The 22085-nt window shown below is 40.0% G+C and overlaps 1 protein-coding gene across 4 annotated transcripts; it reads left to right on the forward strand.

Moving 5' to 3' along the window:
* The first annotated feature begins 5028 nt into the window (after nucleotides 1–5028).
* Nucleotides 5029–20591, forward strand: LOC139466093 (uncharacterized). Of its 4 annotated transcripts, none has more exons than XM_071248119.1 (2): nucleotides 5029–5315; nucleotides 18712–20591. In XM_071248119.1, the coding sequence occupies exon 2, from the start codon at nucleotides 18889–18891 to the stop codon at nucleotides 19915–19917; it is 1029 nt and encodes a 342-aa protein (XP_071104220.1). In that variant the 5' UTR covers nucleotides 5029–5315; nucleotides 18712–18888; the 3' UTR covers nucleotides 19918–20591. The 4 variants fall into 4 exon arrangements, with proteins under 4 accessions (XP_071104220.1, XP_071104212.1, XP_071104238.1 ...); XM_071248111.1 differs by lacking the exon at nucleotides 5029–5315 and adding an exon at nucleotides 14679–14748; XM_071248137.1 differs by lacking the exon at nucleotides 5029–5315 and adding an exon at nucleotides 14764–14819.
* The last annotated feature ends 1494 nt before the right edge of the window (nucleotides 20592–22085 follow it).

The following is a 22085-nucleotide window of genomic DNA, read 5'->3' on the forward strand; positions in this document are numbered from 1 at the left end:
TTGACGAGTCGAAAATTTGTCTGTGTGTTTCCAGTCGCAAACGATGTTTAGCTACTTGCCTCTTAGCTTTAGCATCCTTGACATCAACGACTACTTCTCATATTACTACTGCTGCCGCTACAAGTAGTACTACTAGGTGGCCCAGTCGTCTGGGGCAACGCAATTCGCTGTGCAGAGTTGCGTCCCTTGGACACGCAGAAACCTACGATTGAGGGTTCGAATCCCGGTTCACCCCGATTATGTTTACGTCTAAGCCCTGCATCACATCGGGCTTTCCTCCCACATCAAGCTGACAAGCGAGATATATGTAGCTACTACTACTACTACTACTACTACTACTACTACTACTACTACTACTACTACTACTACTACAAGTATTAACACCCCTACCCGTCACATCCATTTGAACATTAAATGGTTGGTCCTTTAGACTATACGTTTAGACTATACATTAGACCCTGCATAACAGAATTCAGTATTTTGTATTAGAAACAAACAATGGTGTTGTCAGATGAGATCAGAAAGATAATCGGGAGTTAACGTATTTACCATTTTATAGTAGAGCATCATTTAAAACTAATTTTCCCGAGAGATTTAAACTTTATTTTTTCTTATATCTTTTCATGACTAGTACTTCTAAGAACCCCGCAAATTGTTCTTCAAGCATTCAGGTGAGCTTTCCTAATATTTGAATATGATGTATCGTACAATTATCCCATACATTACTACAATAGTTCCAAGGTTTATCAAAGGTAAGTATATCAGCACGACATTTGATCGCAGTAGGAACGTGAATACATAGGCATAGTTTAACAACCAAATTGACACAGAGGCCTCTCACCTGACAAAATATAAAACTAAACAAAAGACCACAGATTGAGATTTTGACATCGATTATGTTTTGGCTATGTGCATTTGGATATGTTACATGGTTCGACGTTCATATATTATGGCTCTCCCTCTCTGAAGGTACATACTCCACTACACACACACACACACACACACAGTGAAGACAGTTGGTAACATTCGTCATGTCTTTATGTGTTTGGTATCTCGAAGGGTGTCTACACAAGTTCATTTTCATACGTACATGTTTACACTGAAAGTGAGTGAGTATGGTTTTACGCCGCTTTTAGCAATATTCCAGCAATACCACGGCGGGGGGACGCCAGAAATGGGCTTCACACATTGTACCCATGTCGGGTTTACACTGAGAGCCATACAGATAGCCGTGTATCTAAGGAGGGAACATTAGTTCTTCAAAACTAGTGATGGTATAAGTGATAAGATCATACAGTAACATCCTTTGTAGTTTGAATACAACAAATAAATTTGAATAATATCATCTCTATTATGTCACTGAAGCGTTAATTTCCCCTTCATGTCGAGAAATATACCATCAGCTCCAGATTATAGTGTCTACATGTCTCAACTGCTTGATACCACACTTAGAATAGGATGATCTAAGCGATGCTCGGGGTAAACAACACATGTTTGTCTGTGGCTCCACAACGTGTATTTAGACTTACTTACTTACTTAAATTGGGAATTTAACGTGTGCTTTCCGGCATATGCGTATTATGCGCACGGGCTGAAAAGTGATTGGTCAAAAAGGGTTGTCCGAAAAGGTGAGGGGGGCTTTTATGGCTGCTTACTTAATTTTGGAGAACAAATTTGGAATTTTGAAATATGACATGCAGAAGTTGTAGTGGACAAAGCGGAGTTTCTGTGAGGTTGTGTGGCTGTGTGTTTTTATAGGTTTAGAATTTTAGGGTCATTGACAGCTTGTTTGTTTGTTTTTTAGATGCGGTCGATTAGGCCTGTTTTAATTAGATAGATACCTTGCGCTTTATAGGTTTATTATAAGTCATTTAGGGGGTTTAGTAGCGTTGCTAGTGTCATTTGATTGTTGCAGTTTAGTGTGGATTGGAGTTTTGTTCTATGTTGCTGGTAATGTGTGCAATATAGTATTACGTCTTCAGGAGTTTCTTTTAAGTTGCTGTGGGGGCATTTACCGGTTTGGTGTTTTTTAATTGGTGCATGTATCTATTTAGAATGAATTATGTGTGTATTATTGTGTCGTGCATAAACTTACGCGTATTAACTTCTATTTAGACCACACGTCTGATGTGTATCAGGCGCAGGTAACGTGTAAACTGCCCAGGTCTATTCCCTGGTCAGTGTAATGGTTTTCATTTCAATAATGTCCCCATGCTAATTCGGGTAAACCCTGTCCAGTATCAGTCTCAACGGCCATACGCCATTAGTCATACGTCCATTTGTTCCCCCCATTTGTTATACAGCAAAGTGGAGGTAAACATAATCAAAAGTCTGAGTATGCCCTGAGAAGCTGAATGGATTAGTACACTATTTGGAAAGATGTGAAAAGCCATTTAAATCAACAACCTTAATTCCCGTATACCCTTTGAGGTGAGGTGAAATTGGGTTTAACGTCGCGTCCAAGATTATTGCACTTATATAGCGACGTGCATGTACGTGTATGTGTTTGTGGGGCTCCTTGTACTAGTCCGGACTGATGCCGATTTATAGTGCTAGCTCACTGAGATACCATGCCGCAGTTTAAGATGAATACCCCACTCAGACACAGTATACGGACTCCGAGCCGACCAGTCCTTGTTTTAGCCCCTTAATGCCGAGCGCCAGACAGGGTAACAACAAGTACCATCTTTTAACGTCTTTTGGTATGACGCGGCCGGGGATCGAACCCCGGACCTTCCGCTCTACCACTAGACCACGGAGGCCGTAGTATACCCTTTGAAAGTGTATTTATAAGACACTAATTCCATAATCAAAAGTATGCTCACAGCGCTATATTACCGAGATGTAAATCACAAAATATACAATACTTGTTTATACATTATGTTCAATCGATAGGAGTTAAATTATAATAGAAGGTGAGCAGCCTCCCTGATGTAGAATAGTGTCAGGGGCTATAATAGTAATAGCATTAACAGGAGCACTATCCTGCGATTTACAAGACTTTTTCCACACAAATATAAACATCTCAAAACAAACATAGTGTTTGTTGGAAAAGTCTGAATTCCCGAAATCAAGGTTCTTGGTGTAGTGACTCATACTTGCACAAACCTGAGTGACAGGGAAACAGTACTTTGGAAAACAAATAAGAGAGCTGCATGTAGTTCGCATATCACACTCTACACTATTTAAAGGACATCTCTACAATAAGAAGGATACAATAAGGAATATTGCATCCATTTGAGTGAGAGAGTATGGTTTTACGCCCCTTTTAGCAATATTCCAGCAATATCACGGCTTCACACATTGTACCCATGTCGGGAATCAAACCCGGGTGTTCAGCGTGACGATCGAACGCTTTAGCCACAAGGCTAACCGACCGCCCCCATCCATTGGAAGTGTGTTGTTAAAATATTGACTATTTATATATTAAATATATCCTTACATCCTACATTGTGTTTTGCCATAGTCATAGTGTGTGTTGGTGTGTGTGTGTGTGGGGGGGGGGGGGTATGTACGTTTGAGCATGTACACTTTATTCAAATTTCAGGGAAAGACACATTTCGTTCAAAATTAAACGATTCAATCAAGGTTTCGCCGCCCAAAGCCTTGCTGAATATTTTTTGAAAAGGTTATGGTGACATTCAGGTGAATGTACTGAATTAGACCCATCGTTTGTCAACATGATTCGCGGTGCTATTTCACACTATGACCTGAATTTGTCCTCTGTATAGAATGTTCACACTCACTCACTGGCCTTCGACCCGTGAAGATCCGGGGTACAATTGGTCTTCAGCAACCCATGCTTGCCGTAAAAGGCGACTATGCTTGTCATAAGAGGCGACTAACGGGATCGGGTGGTCAGGTTCGCTGACCTGGTTGATGCATGTCATCGTATCCCAATTACGTGGATCGATGCTCATCACATCAATCACTGGATTGTCTGGCGTTAAACAACAAACAAACAAACAAACAAACAAACACTGGTCTTTACTTTGGTTATGGAAGTTTTGTGAGTAGCTGGTACATCCGGTAGGACATGCCTACCATTTTAGCGGTGTCATCACCGATTTTCAGTGACCCATTCACATAATTGCCATGACAATTTTGCCTTTGCCAATGGAAAGATATTTGAGATTGAGCTGACGTGCTGAGTATCAAAAGATTAACGCCATACGTCCGCGTTTATAATAGCCACAGTCATAATACAATTAATATTCATATTGCGAACACACTACGTGAGTGCCCTGTGGTCGTGACTGATCATGACAGCCAACACTACATAGCATCAGGTGGAAATTGGCCAAGCGCCGGTCGAGTCCACTTCCGTATAGGGTTGGCAAACCAGCTAATATTTGTTTTTGCTTGATATTTGACATATATTGATCGTCATCTGGTATAACCCTCCTGATTATGCCTAGGATGATATGGGAAGGGAAGATCCTCGGAAAGAAAGCTTCGGGAAAGTGATCCCTCGGGTTTCGCAATCGGTCTTACTTTCCCTCAGCTTTGTTTCCTCGAGTCTAACAACCCCTCGCCTTACGTAGAGGGGAATGTCCGAGTAACTGTTCATTCCGAGGCCCATTATTTTTAAGGAATGGAGAGTTACGAGGATATTCCCCTACTTAAAACTCATCCCTACTTTTACACTTTGACAAAATATTCTGTAGTTGAAATTTTTTGAAAAATTCAAATGCTGCTTCAAGATAATGTACAGTTGACAAGCAATTTTCCATTCCTGAAAAATAATGGAGCGTTCAAACAGTAGAATGACGTCACAGATTGTTTTTAACTCGGAGTCGTGCAGAAATACATGCTGTTCACTTTATTATTTTATTGCGATTGTTCTATGGCAATTTATGTTACTGATAAAGACTGCTCGGATATCAACTTACTTCGACACAGTGCACAGTATCCTCGGGCGTGATCGGCCATGTATTGATTGACGAGCGAATTTCGTGATAAGTTAATGAGTTTCACCGGAAATCATGGAACAAGGGGCGGGCCTGAGGACGATCAATACGTGCGTCATCTTCTGGCTTATTCCCAGCTCAACACTTGACTGGAGCGAATCTGTTTTATTATTGACCTCTGAGCTGTTGTCTGTCCATTGCAGACGTGGAGCACCTTCCGATAGGGGTCTGTTTGTTTCGCCCACCTATTGTTTAGGATAGACGGTGAAGGATACACATCGAGGATAAACCCCAGCGTCAACCTCGCCACCCCCATAAATCAACCCAATGTTGTAACACGTGCTTGCCACGCATACCTCACAGGATTAACTCACTTTCTAACAGATCACAGACGCAGGACTCTAAGTGAGTATATTTTGCTGTAATTTAGTTTTAGAATACGACATTGTGTGTCCTTTGTGTCTCGTGAGTCAATTATGGCTGGACGCACTTCTGTTACAGTGATTGTTATACAATGCAATGCAATACATAACAGTTTATTATAGAATCGCCGTTTGTACAGTACACGGCATTAAACAACAAATACCACAATGCATGATGTATTCTGTGTATCAGCGGAAATTGTTTCCAGAGAATGCTATTTTTAACCCCTTGCCAATGATAGCGTAAAGCACGTGTTTATGTCTTGTACGATCAATATGAATGACCGACATTTACTCTTCAACACCATATGTGATATTCTGGATGTAAATGTTTTTGTTAGGATCTGGGAGAAAGATGATGATGTAATTCTTGCATTTTTACTTGGTGGATGTCCAATAGAATATACTATGGAATTAGAAAGAGATGTGTGCGCAGAAGTAATCATTAATGTAAGCCACTTTTAAGGAAATGGCAATACCTGCCAGAAAACTTGTTTGTTGAACATGCTTAAATATACCCCCAGTCCATGTCAAACATGTAACCATATTATCTCTGCATATTGTAATCTGCATTCCCTTGGAGGAGCGGTTGGGTAGCCTTGGGGTTAAAGCGTCCGCTCGTCACGCCGAAGACCCAGGTTCGAATCCAATCACGGGTGCAATGTGTGAAGCCCATTTCTGGTGTCCCCCGCCGTGATATTGCTGGAATATTTCTAAACGCAGCGTAAAACCATACTCACTCATTCATTCCATTGGAGGATATCTATCTATCTATGTATCTATCTATATAAACATACACTATGTGCCAGCATCACAGAGATATACAGACAGAAGTAAATAGATTCATTCATTATAAATATATAAGAACGCAGATGTAAATATACATACCTCATACATGAGTACATACCTGCAGATATTCTTAATCCAAACGCGTGCATATTCACACACACGAACATCAGAAAACAACTGACACACATGCACACACGCACGCAAACGCACACCAGGCAGACACACGAACATGCACTAACACACACACAGACGCACACAAACAAATAAACTCAACTTACTCAGGTTCATACAAACATATAAACACACGTACATATATTATAGAATACATGCATACATGACTAAGTTGAATACCAGTGTTATTATTAACATGCAATGGGCTTAGGCACAGTAAAATAATATGATATAATACAAGAGTAGTGATTTGCGAAACAGTTTACGACGGAAAAAAAGTTTTAAAAAACATGGTAGCTATTGCAGGTACTAGGTTGCTGTCATTAAATAAATTATTCATATCAGTAGTATTCGGTATCAGTATTCGGAATATACGATTCTCATCTTCGACAATCAGTACAAGATTTACCGTTTGATTGTTTGTTTGATTTGCCGCACTTAGCACTATTCCAGCTGTATGACGGCGGTATGTAAATAATTGAGTCTGGACCAGACAATGCAGTGATTGATATCATGAGCATCGATCTATGCATTTGGGATACGATGACATGCATCAACCAGGTCAGCGAGCCTGACCACCCGATCCCGTTAGTCGCCTCTTATTGCAAGCATGGTTTGCGGAATATCTCTATCCCGGATCTTCACGGGTCACAAAATATGCAGAATCTCATTCGTGACCGACTCGTGTTATTCCGGGACAAGCCGAATAGCGAGGCTATGGAAAGGGGTGAGTGGTGACGAATGGCAGAATCTTTGTTTTGTTTTCTTTGTTGTTTAACGCCGCACTTAATATTCAAGCTATATGACGGCGGTCTGTAAATAATCGAGTATGGCCCAGATAAACCAGTGATTGACATCATGAGCATCAATCCACGCAAATGTGATACGTTGACATGAATCCGAAATCAGCGATCCCGATCCCGTATGGCTAAGGACCACCACTTGACCATGTAGCATATCACTAGAACATGCAACCACAGCCCGAGGTAAGTCGATTGTCACATGACTACAGGTCACTCAATGTCCATTTCCGCATACCTACATATAGGATGGTTATCAGCGTCTGGACCCATCAGGACTATGTCTTCTGCATACAGCAGCACTGCAACGTTAACATCGTCGATCTGCATTACACAGCTGCTTTCTTTTAAATCTGTAGCAAGAACGTTGATATATTATATAGCAAACAATGCAGGTGATAAGGCACATCCTTGTTTTACACCGACAGTACGAGGAAGATACCTGTTTCATACCTGTTAACTTGCACATTGCACAAAACGTTGTCATACATTGATCTGATGGCCATAATTTATGAATCCCTATTTACAGAGAAAAAGGCTTTGTTAAAGTCCATAAAACAAGTACAAATGCTTTTTTCATACTTTCCGTTATTAACAATACTATAAATACGAACACATGGTCTGGCAAGACCAGGTCGTCCTTTTCTGAATCCGCATTCTGTTCGGCTACAAGGATATCCTGGGCCTCAAGATATCGGCATAGCCTCTGGTTTATCACGTAGAGTGAGTGAGTATGGTTTTACGCCGCTTTTAGCGACATTCCAGCAATATCACGGCGGGGGACACCAGAAATGGGCTTCACACATTGTACCCATGACGGGAATCGAACCCGGGTCTTTGGCGTGACAAGCGATCGCTTTAGCCATCAGGCTACCCGACCGCCCCACATAGGCGTAGATCTTGAAGGGGGTGGATAAGTAGAGAATGAAGCTCAAAGGGTCACATGGGTTGATATCTTTTCCTAGCTTCGGGATTGGTTTAAGCTTGCCTCGATTCCAGATGCTATGTCGAACATGTGTGATTTAATTCTATACATTAATTCAGTAAATACATCATTTTTCACACGATATTTGGAATATTATCGAGTCCTGTTGCTTTCCCTATCTTAGATTTGTATGTGGCAAATTCAATTTTTCAACCCTGCTATAATTGGACCGTGTAACACATGTGAAGCATTGCCTTCCTCTTCATGGCTTGAGTCAGGTCTGCATGTAGTCCCTGCAAGATATTCGTCATCGGCATCGCCTGCAGTATCCTGTGTAGGATTATATATCGTCTTGTTATTCACTTACCCTTCAATATCAACAATTTTCATAGGAATAATAGTCTTCCTCTCGTTACCAGTTCCAACTTTTCTAAGTTTCCCTCAGTTAATATTTTTGATAGGTTTGACATATGGACTCTTGCTATCGATTTTCTTCTGTAGATTGATATGCTATATCAGCTTTCTTTGAACTCTTATCAAAGAAATATCCATTGGTCCACGTTTCAACTGTTTATTCCCTTTTAATTTCAACAAGGCCCTCTCTCTCTCTCTCACAAACACACACACACACACACACACACACACACACACTACGCGTACACTTCTGTGCATAAGGACCCACATACAGTATTCTATTTGGCAGTTCATCACTCATCTCACAGTCAACTGATGTTGCCAGACTTATAAACCTCTGATGATGTCACACTAAGTAACAGAAGGTTTTTCAAAATGTTGGTAAACATCACGGGGCGGTCGGGTAGCCTAGTGGTTAAAGCGTTCGATCGTCACAACAAAGACCCGGGTTCAATTCCCGACGTGGGTACAATGTGTGAAGCCCATTTCTGGCGTCCCCCGCCGTGATATTGGTGGAATATTGCTAAAAGCGGCGTAAATCCATACTCACTCACTCAGTTGATGGGAGGTTGGTCAGTTTATCATGTCATGACTCTAGCTAGTCCATGCTGCACGTTGGTTTTCTCTCCCACGCTTTGAGCGAATTCCTTTTATAACACGATACACTGTATTCTTTCACTACAATGTGTGTTTCTTTTTTCTTGAATTTCTTGCATTTAGACTTTTCCCTCGCTCGCGGTTTTACATTTTCAGCTAAAACGTTTTTTCCTATTCAATCAAAACCAGGTCAACATCATTGCCTTTAAGGGCTTGTTCCGTACAGGATATGTAATGTGTGGTGTACTTTATTATGAGCATCTTCATTAATAGAAAAAACTTTGTAGACATGTTTAATGTATAGTATCGTTTTTCTCTTCTGATTTCATCCATAACTAAAGTAGACTGAATCATTATAATCAACTTCAAATCTTATAGTACACTCAAGAAGACTGTGGTCAGAGGTTTCACGGCTTAGCGGGATGTCAGAATTGCCGATGAGCTTTGAAAGCAAAATGTACCTAAACGTCTGTACAGTCTGATACTTGTTCGTATGGGACAGCTGCTAATATACAACTGATTTACCTCTGCGTGGACTCCTGATGTCCAAGGCTACCATTCAACATAGTTACACATATTAGAGTATGTTAGAAAATCAATAAACAGATCTTTGCAGTACCATTACACGAGATATCCCTCCAATGAAATGAGAAGCCTCTGTCTTTCGTGTATTGGCGGCCGAGTTTCGCACACTGGTGATCTACTTTCACACACTGGCGACTAATACTGGGGCGGGGATCAGAGAAATCTCATGTATATATACAGATCATTAATCCGCTCTAAATTGGACTTTGACTCCATCATGATGCTAGAGCTTGCGCTCCATTGTGTATGCTGGAGCTTGCGCTCCATTGTGTATGCTGGAGCTTGCGCTCCATTGTGTATGCTGGAGCTTGCGCTCCATTGTGTATGCTGGAGCTTGCACTCCATTGTGTATGCTGGAGCTTGCACTCCATTGTGTATGCTAGAGCTTGCAGGAGTAATTTGAAACAACAAGATGCAATCCACCATCAACATCTTCCTGAGGCAAGTGAGTTAACTGACCATAAAAGTCCAGTTTCCACCCTTGTCGAACTAGGCTGGAATCGATCGTAGCGCCACCAATGCTATTACGAGTTATGTCCCTTCTATGTCTCCCCTACACGTTCCTTCCCAGCGCGTGACACCTTCGTTACACACTCGGCAACATCGCTGCTAGCAGTGTGGGCGCGGCCATTGCAAGAATCTTGAAATTTGCCCTATAACCCCAAATGTAGTAACGTTGATACTTTTGTTTATGTCTTTGGGAATACTAATACTGTTATTTTTTAAAAGGTTTTTCGACTGACCTTATTTCCCAGATGAATTTAACTTTTTGTGGTTTGAGATTGCCGACGAACGGAAAATCACTCAAATCCCCCCTTACATTCTTACTATATCATTTACGTGAAAGTTGAAAGGAAATAGAATTTCAAATTGACAAACAAAGTAAATCATTTAGTTAGGGTAAGAGTATTCGGCGTCACGGCAGTCATGCTTGTTTGTAAGCATAACAGTCCGTCGCACTCTATTACCCAGAGTTCCATGCAATGTCACCGCTGAGACGGAGTGTGGGTCCGTCGGTTGCGAGTTGAACTCCAAGCATGGTTAGTTTTGACTGGTGGCAGCGATAGTATAGAGCTCAGCGAACGGGCTATCGATGTGAGGAGCTTGTCTCCCACTAATGACCAATCGTATTCCACTTCTCATATCACTTGCCTTTGCTTCAAACAAAATGGCGATGCCCAGTCAAGACGGTCTAATCGATAATCAAGATCTATGTTGTAATAACGAGTCTTGCCTAGCGAAGTGCATCAGATCACTTGAGCTCCTTGACTGAAAACATGAGAAGATTTGCAAAGTTGGCGGTACACATCAAATCCTGCAGTCGAACGAAATCTGCATGTTAAAAGTTTAAAAAAAGAAGACCATATTCTGTTATATGAGGGGGGCACGGGTGGCCCAGTCGTCTAAGGCGCCGCGATTCGCTGTGCAAAGTTGCGTCCCTTTGGCACGCCAGAAACCTATGTTTGTGGGTTCCAATCCCAGTTCGCTCCGATTATGTTTCTAGGTCTGTCAGCACCATACCCGTGCTCGTGGGTTTCACCGAAGTGGTAAACGTCTGAGACATGCAACACTTCGGTCTTTGTCTCCCACATTAAGGTGACACGCCGCGATATAACTGTAAAACTGTTAAAAGCCGCGTTAAACCCAACTGACTGGCTCACTGGATAGGTTAGTCTGTGGTGTAACAAACTTTGACCAGTGTTTGTGAAACCTTAACCTCACAGCAGTGGTGTGAAGGTCATCTCTTGCTCGCAGTCTCATTCTAAGTAATAATGTAAACAATGTAATTATTGGATAGACAAGACAACCATGTGTACGATAGTTACAGAGTGGGGACACTTGAAAAGGGGTAAGAATACATGCCCAACCCTTGCTATAAGCAAGCTAACCTTAAGGACCGAAAAGGGGTGTAGGATCGTAAACGTATAACTTCCCCTAAGACCGACAAGGGGTGTAGGGTCGTAAAAACGTGTAACTTCCCCTAAGACCGGAAAGGGGTGTAGGATCGTAAAAACGTGTAAGTTTCCCAAAGACCGAAAAGGGGTGTACGATCGTAAAAAGTGTAAGTTTCCCAAATGCCCCCATTTCACTACGACCACGAATATCCCGAATAGGAATTTTTTCATGTTCGTAGATAAATCTCAGTCATTTCTTGAAGTTCTTAAATGAATTTTATTTGATTCCCAAACATTCGTACAGTTCGCGGGAGTTCGTCAAATCGGCGAGAAAGGTTTTGTTTGTCAAAAACTTTCGTGGAAGGGTCCCCGAATTGCAATTTCGTGGCTGTATCGTAATCCATTTGTAATTAATTCTTATGTTCCGTAACAGCTTCGTATTCGATTCTTTTGCATTCCTGGCTATTCTTTGGCGATTCGTGGCTCCCAAAATTTCTTGTCCTCAACCCGAAAACATCCCGAAACAGCCAAGAATGTCCCAAGTCAACTGCGAATCATGTAAGAACATCACGATTCCCCAAGAAACGGAGCCGTTGAACCTCGATGATGGAAATGATGGGTTGGCCAGCGATTGGGGGCTTTTGATTCTTTCGGGACCTAAGAACATTCCGATGTGTCTGGAAAAGTACCGATTTTCGCAAACTACTCGTAAATACATCGTATTGGTCGTATCTTATTCGTTGCGATCGTCCTGTATTCGGCATATTCGTAACTTAGTCGTAGGTGATTAAAAAAATTCTTACAATTCGTGCATGATCCGTACATAAATCTTGTAATTCGTACATGTTTCTTAATCCATTCCTGGCATTCTCCTTACAACGAGTTGTTTCAAAACGTATCTAACGAGCGAAGGCGAGTTAGATACGCTTTGTAACAACGAGTTGTAAGATCAATGGTATCTGCCAGGCACGAGTGCAGTAATCTGTTTCTTACACACCCTAAAATCGCACCTTTTTAGCATCGAATCGATGAATTTTGTCTATTCTCATGATTGCAGTAGCGCATTAATACATGACAACACTGTCATAAGTGACGTCATCCTATGTGCCGCTTACTTCTCATAAATAATGTGACCCTACACGAAAAGGTTTCCGCCATATCTGAGGATTATCAAGGCGATGAGGATAATGCAAACTAGACGAAAACAAAGAACACGCTGAATGCCGAGTTAAAAGTTTACACCTCAAAGAAATTACCAAATATGTACAACAGTTTTTACTCCCGTATGACATCACTACCGGTGACCGACTTTTACAAAATGGCGTGTTCACTGACAACAGTACGCGGGATTTCCAGAGGAGGATTTTCGTTGATTGAGGGATCGTATACACATAAATGTTTCACGTAAGTAATCAGAAACATTCTGACAATCTGTGTACTGTTAAATGTTTACCATGTTTTCCAATGTAACAAAGAGAATTAGTCAGAAATGCAGATAACTACCGTCATCGTTGTGCGTGATTTAGCGTCAGTCATGGCGTCACACAGGACGGAAACTTTTACGGCTTCTGTTGAATTTACCACATCATTGTAATGTGTATATGTGTATTTCCATAATTAGTGCAACGATACTCGTCCCATGAATATTCTCAAACGCGTGTTCGAGCCAGTGTATGCAACAATTAGACAAAAGTACCTCTAAAAAATGTTACTCAGTGTAAAATCTGAATTATGCTTTGATTACATTGCAGCAAGTATAATTTTCCGAGCACAGTTTTCGTTTTCCATACCTAGACTCTAATTTATTTCGCATGATTTCATCTAGATAATTTGCATTGGTGACAAAGACCATTTATCCATTGTTTCGAAAATGTATGAGGAATTCAGGGATGCATGTATAGCAGCAGAGTTTGAAATATACCTGATCGAATAGGCGTCTCATAAACGGCATTTTGTAAACACAATCCAATCCAATATGGCGGAACGTATTTTCCAAAACATTCTAAACGATTCTAGGCTTATATCAGCGACGTTTCAGAATTATGATTAGTGATTTGATACCCGTGATCGCTAATATGTTATTTGTCTTCTTTCATTATTCGAGTAAACATCCGATATTTAGATTTCTAAACACACAATAAATATTTAAGCCTAGATCTATATAACGCCGCCAATTGTGATTTGGCGAGGTTTACAATGTATCTAATTTTCAGAAGTCACTTTCAGTAATTTTGAATTGCCTAAAATGACAGTGAATGACAAACAGAAGGGGGGATTCAAAACTGTGCACATGAAGTGTATTAGTCTGCGTGATGTATTTTGAAGTTTATTCTATTTCGAAGTTAGGGTTGAAGAGCTGGGACATATGTGTCGCTGTGGCACTCTGAAAAAACGATAATGTTGACATAACAACAGATAATGTAACTGATAATAATACCAAACAAACTCTCAGACGAGGACGAGTTTGTTTATTTTTATTATTAATTACACGGTCCTGTTGTTCACGACAGACGTAGGTGAACATTCGACTGAAGCACGAGCAACTTATGAGTGACTTACACTCAAGGAAAGTAGTCCGTCATCATCTGACCTCAGGTCATCACCATCACAACCACACTCCGTCGCAGTGGTGACTCAGCATAACACCACTGCCACAGGCTAATTTGCATATAACGTGACCGCACTTTTCTCTTGTTTGTAAACAAACGCGCTTTTTCAGAAATCAGTATAGAACGGACTATGTAAGTATTTGGGGGCGCTTTACATGTTGTTTTGCATAACTATATCGTGTATATAGATATGCTACTACAACTGCGACAGTGAGTTGCATGACGATATATATATTTATGCATCAAAGTGACCGTGTCGCTAGCTCTTCGTTGCACTTCGATGACAGCACGTGGAGCCGTACAACCAATGTAAACATAGGCTAACTACGCAAAAACAAGTCGATTTTTACGTATTTGCATACTTTCTCAATGAAAGTTAACCATTCTTTGACATTTGTTTATGAAAATGTGTAGACTTGTCAAACATGAAACGGATGAAAAGCATATGCAATATCTTGAATGGACTGTGAAAGATGTGGTGAATCGTCACATGGCGCTGGCCTGTGGCAGAGGTACTGAGCTAGCTGGCTGCCGGCCGCATGGAATTCTGGGTAGGGGAGTGCATCACCACAGGTGTGTACGAAATTGCTGTACACTCGCGCGGTCGCTCGCCCTCCTGAACACGCCTCAGGTAAACTATACAACCAGTGATGTCGTGATGATTTCCCCAAATATTGCGGAGTCTGAATATTGAACTAAAAGGTTTGGCAATGACACTATGGTCACATAAATTCATCTACCGTAAACAAACCATGTAATCGACTTAGAATTAATAGAAGTATGATATCAAAAAGTGCAGAACATTCCCAAAATATTTTAATTATTACAACAACTCGGCGTGAGAGTTCTGATGACAGGTGATCGATGAGATCGGGGCGTGTGGGGGTTACCTTTAGTCACAGCCTGGGAATGCGGGATCTGGCGAGGGAAACTTGCCGCAAGTCTATGTAACCCAACTCCCTGTGTTAACGCGAGTGGCACTTACCTCCAGTCGGGTCCCGGCACCCATGTCCGACTCGCTTAGTGACGTTGAACCTCGGTCGCCATTTTATGTTGCTGTACGAGTTCTGAGCATTCGCAGAACTTGAGATTCAGAAGCATAGATGGAATGTCTCAGTAATACATATTAATTTCAAAAGTGGCAATATTATACAGACACTGTTTTACAAATTTAAGTCGGTAGGTATGCGTTATTATTTGAATGCTCCTTGACTAGATGAGGAAATCGATGCCGTGCACAAATTTGGAGGAAAATATTAGATTTACACTCATATTTCCCCATCAACATCGATAAACTGGACATTTCGAAGTGTCATGAGCATATTAATGCATAGATGAGTAGAGATTTGATCTTCTTGACCAATATAATTTTGAAGTTTATAAATATTTATTTTTCTCTTAAAATTTGAAGATGCTAACTTGAAATTTGAAGATATTAACTCTATTAATCTGAAATTTCATCTTATCATCAAGATACTAAGTTGAACTTTCAGGAAATTATCTTAAAATTTTAACTTATTATCTTGATTGCACTAAAAAGCTTCAATAAAAGAGAATTCACTGGTAATTAAATAGAGAATCTCACCTGAGTGTCTTTTGATATCAACGAGTGTTGAAATATTTGATATCAAAAGACACTCGGGGGAGATTTTATTTATCATCAAACATCATTCTTCCAACTTTTTCAGTTTGTAGACAGTAATAGTGTCTAAGTGTTAAAAGTACTGCTAACAGCTTCAGTAGCAGAGCCATTAGTGATGTCATGGTAACCAATGGTATGCAAAGTATTGTGATGCAATTTCATTACAGCGATATCTACAATGTCTTACATATCTACACATCTGTCTCCATATCTTCCCCTGTCATATAGCTGGAATATTGCTGATTGCGGAATTAAACAACAAACAATATATACGTTTTTCACTCGAACATGTCATGAACAAGAATGGTAAGCTGAATATAGATTTGAAAAACAGCCACTTGAGAAAATTAATTAATTTGGATTTAAAAGATGACTGATTTGTCTTTACTGTTATGTCTTTACTGTTACGTAACACTAACAGCAAGGTTGGTTGGTTAGTTTGTTGTTTAACGCTGCACTCAGCAATATGGCGGCGGTCTGTAAATAATCGAGTCTGGACCAGACAATCCAGTGATTGATATCATGAGCATAGCGATCCACGCAATTGGGATCAATGACATGTATCAACCAAGTCAGCGACCCTGACCACCCCATCCCGTTAGTCGCCTTTTAGACAAGCGTAGTCACCTTTTACGGCAAGCATGAGTTGCTGAAGACCTATTCTACCCCGGAATCTCCACGGGTCTAACAGTAAGAACAGGACGGATAACAGTAGGCACACGTTATGTAACAGTTTGGACAATAGTAACAGTATTTGTGTTTTCATGTTTAATTAATAATGTTTATGATGTATATTAATGTAAGAATGAATATTTAGATAGATGGTGATTCATTTTTCTCAAAGTTGAAAGGTGCTGAATTGTTTAACTTCTTTAACAGCTCTTTCATTTGATGGCATTGTAACAGAAGGGACAGTCCTAGCTGATTAAATTATATACTTTCGAAATGTGAAAGTTGTGCATTATGAAATATGAACTTTTAAAGACTTAGCAAACTACTAAACTTCAACAGAATAATCTTATATATCATAACATGCATTGGACAGACAGTTTATGCAGTGATTTAGGCATCAAGGCCCATAGTACAATGCAGATTGGATATTAACATTTGTCACGTGATGTGCATGATTGGACTTTAAATCAAGTTACACATTCCTCATTATAAAGACATGTTTAAAATATACAGAAACAGCATGTATCATATCAGGATTTTCAGAGTTTAGCAGATTTATCATTAACTGACGGTTGGTTAAAAAATACCTTAAATGGGAATATGTTTCACATGTAACTAAGACATGGTATTCATCCTCTACTTCTCTGGATAAACAGTTTGTACAAATAGAGTTCACAATATCCCCGTCTTTGGACCTGCGTCATACATTTACATTAAAATTGTGAAAAGAACTTCTAAGTTTACAATAAGATTAAACTTTTATCGTTTGAACTAGTTAAATATCTTTCAGTTTGTAACAATGATTTTACTTTGCTGTAATTGCTGAGATAAAGTTTTGTGCCACTGTTGTCAAAATATATAACAAATAATAGATTTCTCACATCTGAAACCCAATTATTTTTACCATTATCAAAAGTACATTTTGTAACACTGATCATATCTATCAGACATCACTCTATGTAACTTTATCCAATACTTGATTACCCTTAATTGGCTGACGACAAAAATATTCCTACGGGTTATTTCACCATGCATTGCCTTGTTTGATATTTACTGTTGTTGAAGTCTAACTTCAGATCAGAAGACATGTGTAACTATAGGGACTTTAGTTTGTAATTTCTTTATCATATGTACATTTAATATGATACATTTGACCATTCAAAAGTTGCAAATAGTTACAATTTTTAAACTGATGCAATGTATATGTTTACATGTATGCATTTAGACACTTCAAGACATAAAATTATGCAAAATTATATCCATAGTGTCTGATAATTATTTATGGTTAGATGTCAACATAGTTCAGATTAAGAAAAAATAAGAATTAGAAATTTCGTTTTATGGTATGATTGATATTTTTGTATGTTTGAATCCCATGTTAAATGTTTGCGCATTAATCGGGTGCAAAATTAGAAAGCAAAGCTTGAAAATAATGAATATTGATTTTTTGATAAACATGATAAAAAAACAAATTCGTCGATTTTTCTGCAATTTGGCTGTAAGTTACATTTTCTGCAAATCTTCCGTGATAAGATAATCTCAGAATTCGTCTATGACTGACCTATGATGATATGGACATTAGACTTCATTTTGATGTATTTTGCATTGATCCTGATTACTTTGCTGAATAAGGTCCAAAGAATATAAGAGAAGTCAAGAACTAGCAATTGATCGATTTTGCATGAAGGCAATGTCATCAAGACATCAAACGTGGTTCAGCTAGTTAATAATGTTAATCAAATTTTAGTTTACCTGTACTAAGCGATTAAAATCACAATTTGTATCATAACTTCAGTGTTATGAAAGTTTCTTAACATCCCAGAAATTATTTTAAGCTATGTCCTACCATTGATATTTTCACTGAGCTGATGCAAAAAAACAAATGATAAAATTCTTTATTTTTCAAAGGTCCTTCCTGTTACCATGTTTGTTACCACTGTTACAGATAAATTTTGTTGTTGCTGTTACTTCTAAGAAAGTTAAATATACATGTAAAGTGTCCTTTAGGACAGCTAGAATATACATACCGGTAAGAAAATTTCGGGTTGGAATATGTCTTCAGTATCCGAATTGTGTGGATCGATGCTCATGATATCAGTCACTGGATTGTCAGGTCCAGTCTAGATTATTTACTGCCATCATATAGCTGGAATATTGCCCAGTGCAATGTTAAACAAAAAACAAACAAACAAAAAGTCTGATCAAGAATGGAATATTAATAGTCAGCTGTGATATTGCTGTAGATGTTTAATATATATCATTATTCTTCCTTTCTTCCAGGTGGTTGCTGCAGGTGGAGCTGAAAGAATGCCTAGACGCCAGCCACATTGTAATCCACAATGACATCAGACATGCTAAAGAGCTGGAACAAGAGATCTGATGGACCACCAAGACTGAAAACTGTATTGATATAGACGCCTTTACTACTTTAGTTTCTACGGGATTATACAGCTTAAAATGGCACGGCCGGTTACCATCCACTGGAAGAAGATAGCTGGCATTGTTTCTGTTGTGGTGATTGTGTTATTTGTGGGCTGTCCGTTAATGTGTAAATATGAAGTGTGGAAGAAGAAGCAAGAATGTAGAGTGTTTCCGTATCCAGATATTGTGTACTCAAACTCCCCTATGGATGAGACAGATAGTGGTTCACCTGAAAGTCGTGTTTTCCGTTGGGATGGCAATGCCTGGATCAAACTACCCAGCTTCTGTGCATGGACAGATAGCTTTGAGTGTGTAAGCCTCAAAACAGATGCTGGTGATACACCTATATACATCCATGATCTTCAGGATGATAAGTATGTATCTGGAGACATATACTACCAGGGTGTTTATGAGGCTGAGTCTGCAAAGGTAATCCAAGACACCTTGGCAGAAGATCGGACACTTGGATTTGTTGACATCGGTTCCCACGTGGGAACGTTCTCCATTATGGCTGCACGTGCTGGGCATGAGGTTGTAGCAGCTGACCCGCTTGTGGAGAATGTGCTCAGGTTTTGTAAGTCGGTTCAACATGGTGGATTGACCAAAAAAGTGACTATTTTTTTCACAGCTATTTCTAATAGTTACAGAGAAGTTAGGTTCAGTCGTGCAACAGGGAATATTGGTGGAACTGGCATTGTTGATTCGCACCATGGTAGCAAGGTTCGGTTCTTTAACCCTGACGTCACACAAACAGTTCGTCTTGATGACCTTTTACCAGAAGCGACGTCCAAATTTCAGAATGCCTTTTTAAAGATGGATGTTGAAGGCCATGAATACCAGGTCCTCAGTGGTGGAGAAAAATTCTTCAGTACTTTGAATGTAAAAGCTATTTACATGGAATGGAGGTTTTATAGGAAGGGTTCAACTGGGGAGAAAATATTAGAATGGATGGCCAAAAGAAACTATGTACCGTTCAATCCTTATCGGACAAAAGACAGATATCCAACTGACACCTATAGTGAGTGGCCTGATAATGTGTTGTGGAGGAAAGCAAGTTCGAAGTAATTATTTGTGTTAGTGCTTAGAAGTGCGAGTGATAAAAGTTCTTGCAAGGTGCCCAATGTGTCATGTTTCTGCCGTTAAACCATTACTTTTTTAATTTAAAGTATTGCTGCTGCCATGTGTTGGATAGTTACATGAAAACCACATGTACATATTTAGTCATCAGAAAAATGGAATCTCCGCCATGATGCAATATTCCAGTTTATATGTTGATTAGACCATACCAAAAGAGCTGCATTATGGCCCTGAGTTAACAAGGGACATTTGATTGGTCTTCTGGCCCTGTATCAAGCAGTTTCCAGACGATTTCTGATGGTACTGGTTAATTGGTCTTGCTTGGTAGCCACTGTGCCTTTAAAACTGAATAATGCTGCATCTTCTCTCCTGGATGTCTGACCTGACATGGGTCTTGAATTTTAAATTTAGTGACGTCCAAGTTGATGGCCAATTTCCCTACAAGATATTTCTGTGTTTTTCATTCCAATAATCTGCCATCTTAATTCTTCAGACAATATACAGTGTGCCATGATGATGATTTGGTGTGGGAAAAGGGCCCAAATATCTAATAGATGGATACTCGTTTTCAAACCTTGTCATTCTGTGTCATCTTTATGTCCAGGTGATTATATTTTTATATGATTTTCAGACATTTTACCATTACCTGTGTTAATAAAACATTGCTTGACAGTTTGAATTTGTTGAATCATTTTTGCTTTTGGACACATATATGGGAGAAACACAGAAATAGTGAAGATTACAATTACATAGAGATATTTAGTCAAGACAGCTGATGGCAAATTGCTGTGGTCAGGTCTCATGTCCTATAAGCTGATGTGCCTGGGGTTATAAAAAGTAATCTGGGTGAAGACCATCCACAAGATGTCAGTGTTGTGTTCATTATGTCATCTGGGTCAAGGCCTACTATATGATGTCACTGCCAGTGTTTGCATAAAGTCATCTGGGTCAAGGCCATCTATAAGATGTCACTGCCAGTGTTGTCTGCATAAAGTCATCTGGGTCAAGGCCATATATAAGATGTCACTGCCAGTGTTGTCTGCAGAAAGTCATCTGGGTCAAGGCCATCTATAACATGTCACAGCCAGTGTTGTCTGCATAAAGTCAACTGGGTCAAGGCCATCTATAAGATGTCACTGCCAGTGTTGTCTGCATAAAGTCATCTGGGTCAAGGCCATCTATAAGATGTCACTGCCAGTGTTGTCTGCATTATGACAACTGGGTCAAGGCCATCTATAAGATGTCACTGCCAGTGTTGTCTGCATAAAGTCATCTGGGTCAAGGCCATATATAAGATGTCACTGCCAGTGTTGTCTGCAGAAAGTCATCTGGGTCAAGGCCATCTATAACATGTCACAGCCAGTGTTGTCTGCATAAAGTCAACTGGGTCAAGGCCATCTATAAGATGTCACTGCCAGTGTTGTCTGCATAAAGTCATCTGGGTCAAGGCCATATATAAGATGTCACTGCCAGTGTTGTCTGCAGAAAGTCATCTGGGTCAAGGCCATCTATAACATGTCACAGCCAGTGTTGTCTGCATAAAGTCAACTGGGTCAAGGCCATCTATAAGATGTCACTGCCAGTGTTGTCTGCATAAAGTCATCTGGGTCAAGGCCATCTATAAGATGTCACTGCCAGTGTTGTCTGCATTATGACAACTGGGTCAAGGCCATCTATAAGATGTCACTGCCAGTGTTGTCTGCAGAAAGTCATCTGGGTCAAGGCCATCTATAACATATCACAGCCAGTGGTGTCTGCATTATGACAACTGGGCCAAGGCCATCTATAAGATGTCACTGCCAGTGTTGTCTGCATAAAGTCATCTGGGTCAAGGCCTACTATATGATGTCACTGCCAGTGTTGTGTTCATTATGTCATCTGGGTCACGACCATCTATAAGATGTCACTGCCAGTGTTGTCTGCATTATGACAACTGGGTCAAGGCCATCTATAAGATGTCACTGCCAGTGTTGTCTGCATAAAGTCATCTGGGTCAAGGCCTACTATATGATGTCACTGCCAGTGTTGTGTTCATTATGTCATCTGGGTCAAGGCCATCTATAAGATGTCACTGCCAGTGTTGTCTGCATAAAGTCAACTGGGTCAAGGCCATCTATAAGATGTCACTGCCAGTGTTGTCTGCATAAAGTCAACTG

This window comes from Haliotis cracherodii, unplaced genomic scaffold (assembly GCF_022045235.1).
Source record: "Haliotis cracherodii isolate W230 unplaced genomic scaffold, xgHalCrac1.p SCAF_1, whole genome shotgun sequence".
Classification (NCBI taxonomy): domain Eukaryota; kingdom Metazoa; phylum Mollusca; class Gastropoda; order Lepetellida; family Haliotidae; genus Haliotis; species Haliotis cracherodii.

What these genes read in the sequence shown, in the direction of transcription:
- LOC139466093 (XM_071248119.1), top strand. Translation starts at nt 18,889, where the DNA reads ATGGCACGGCCGGTTACCATCCACTGGAAGAAGATAGCTGGCATTGTT.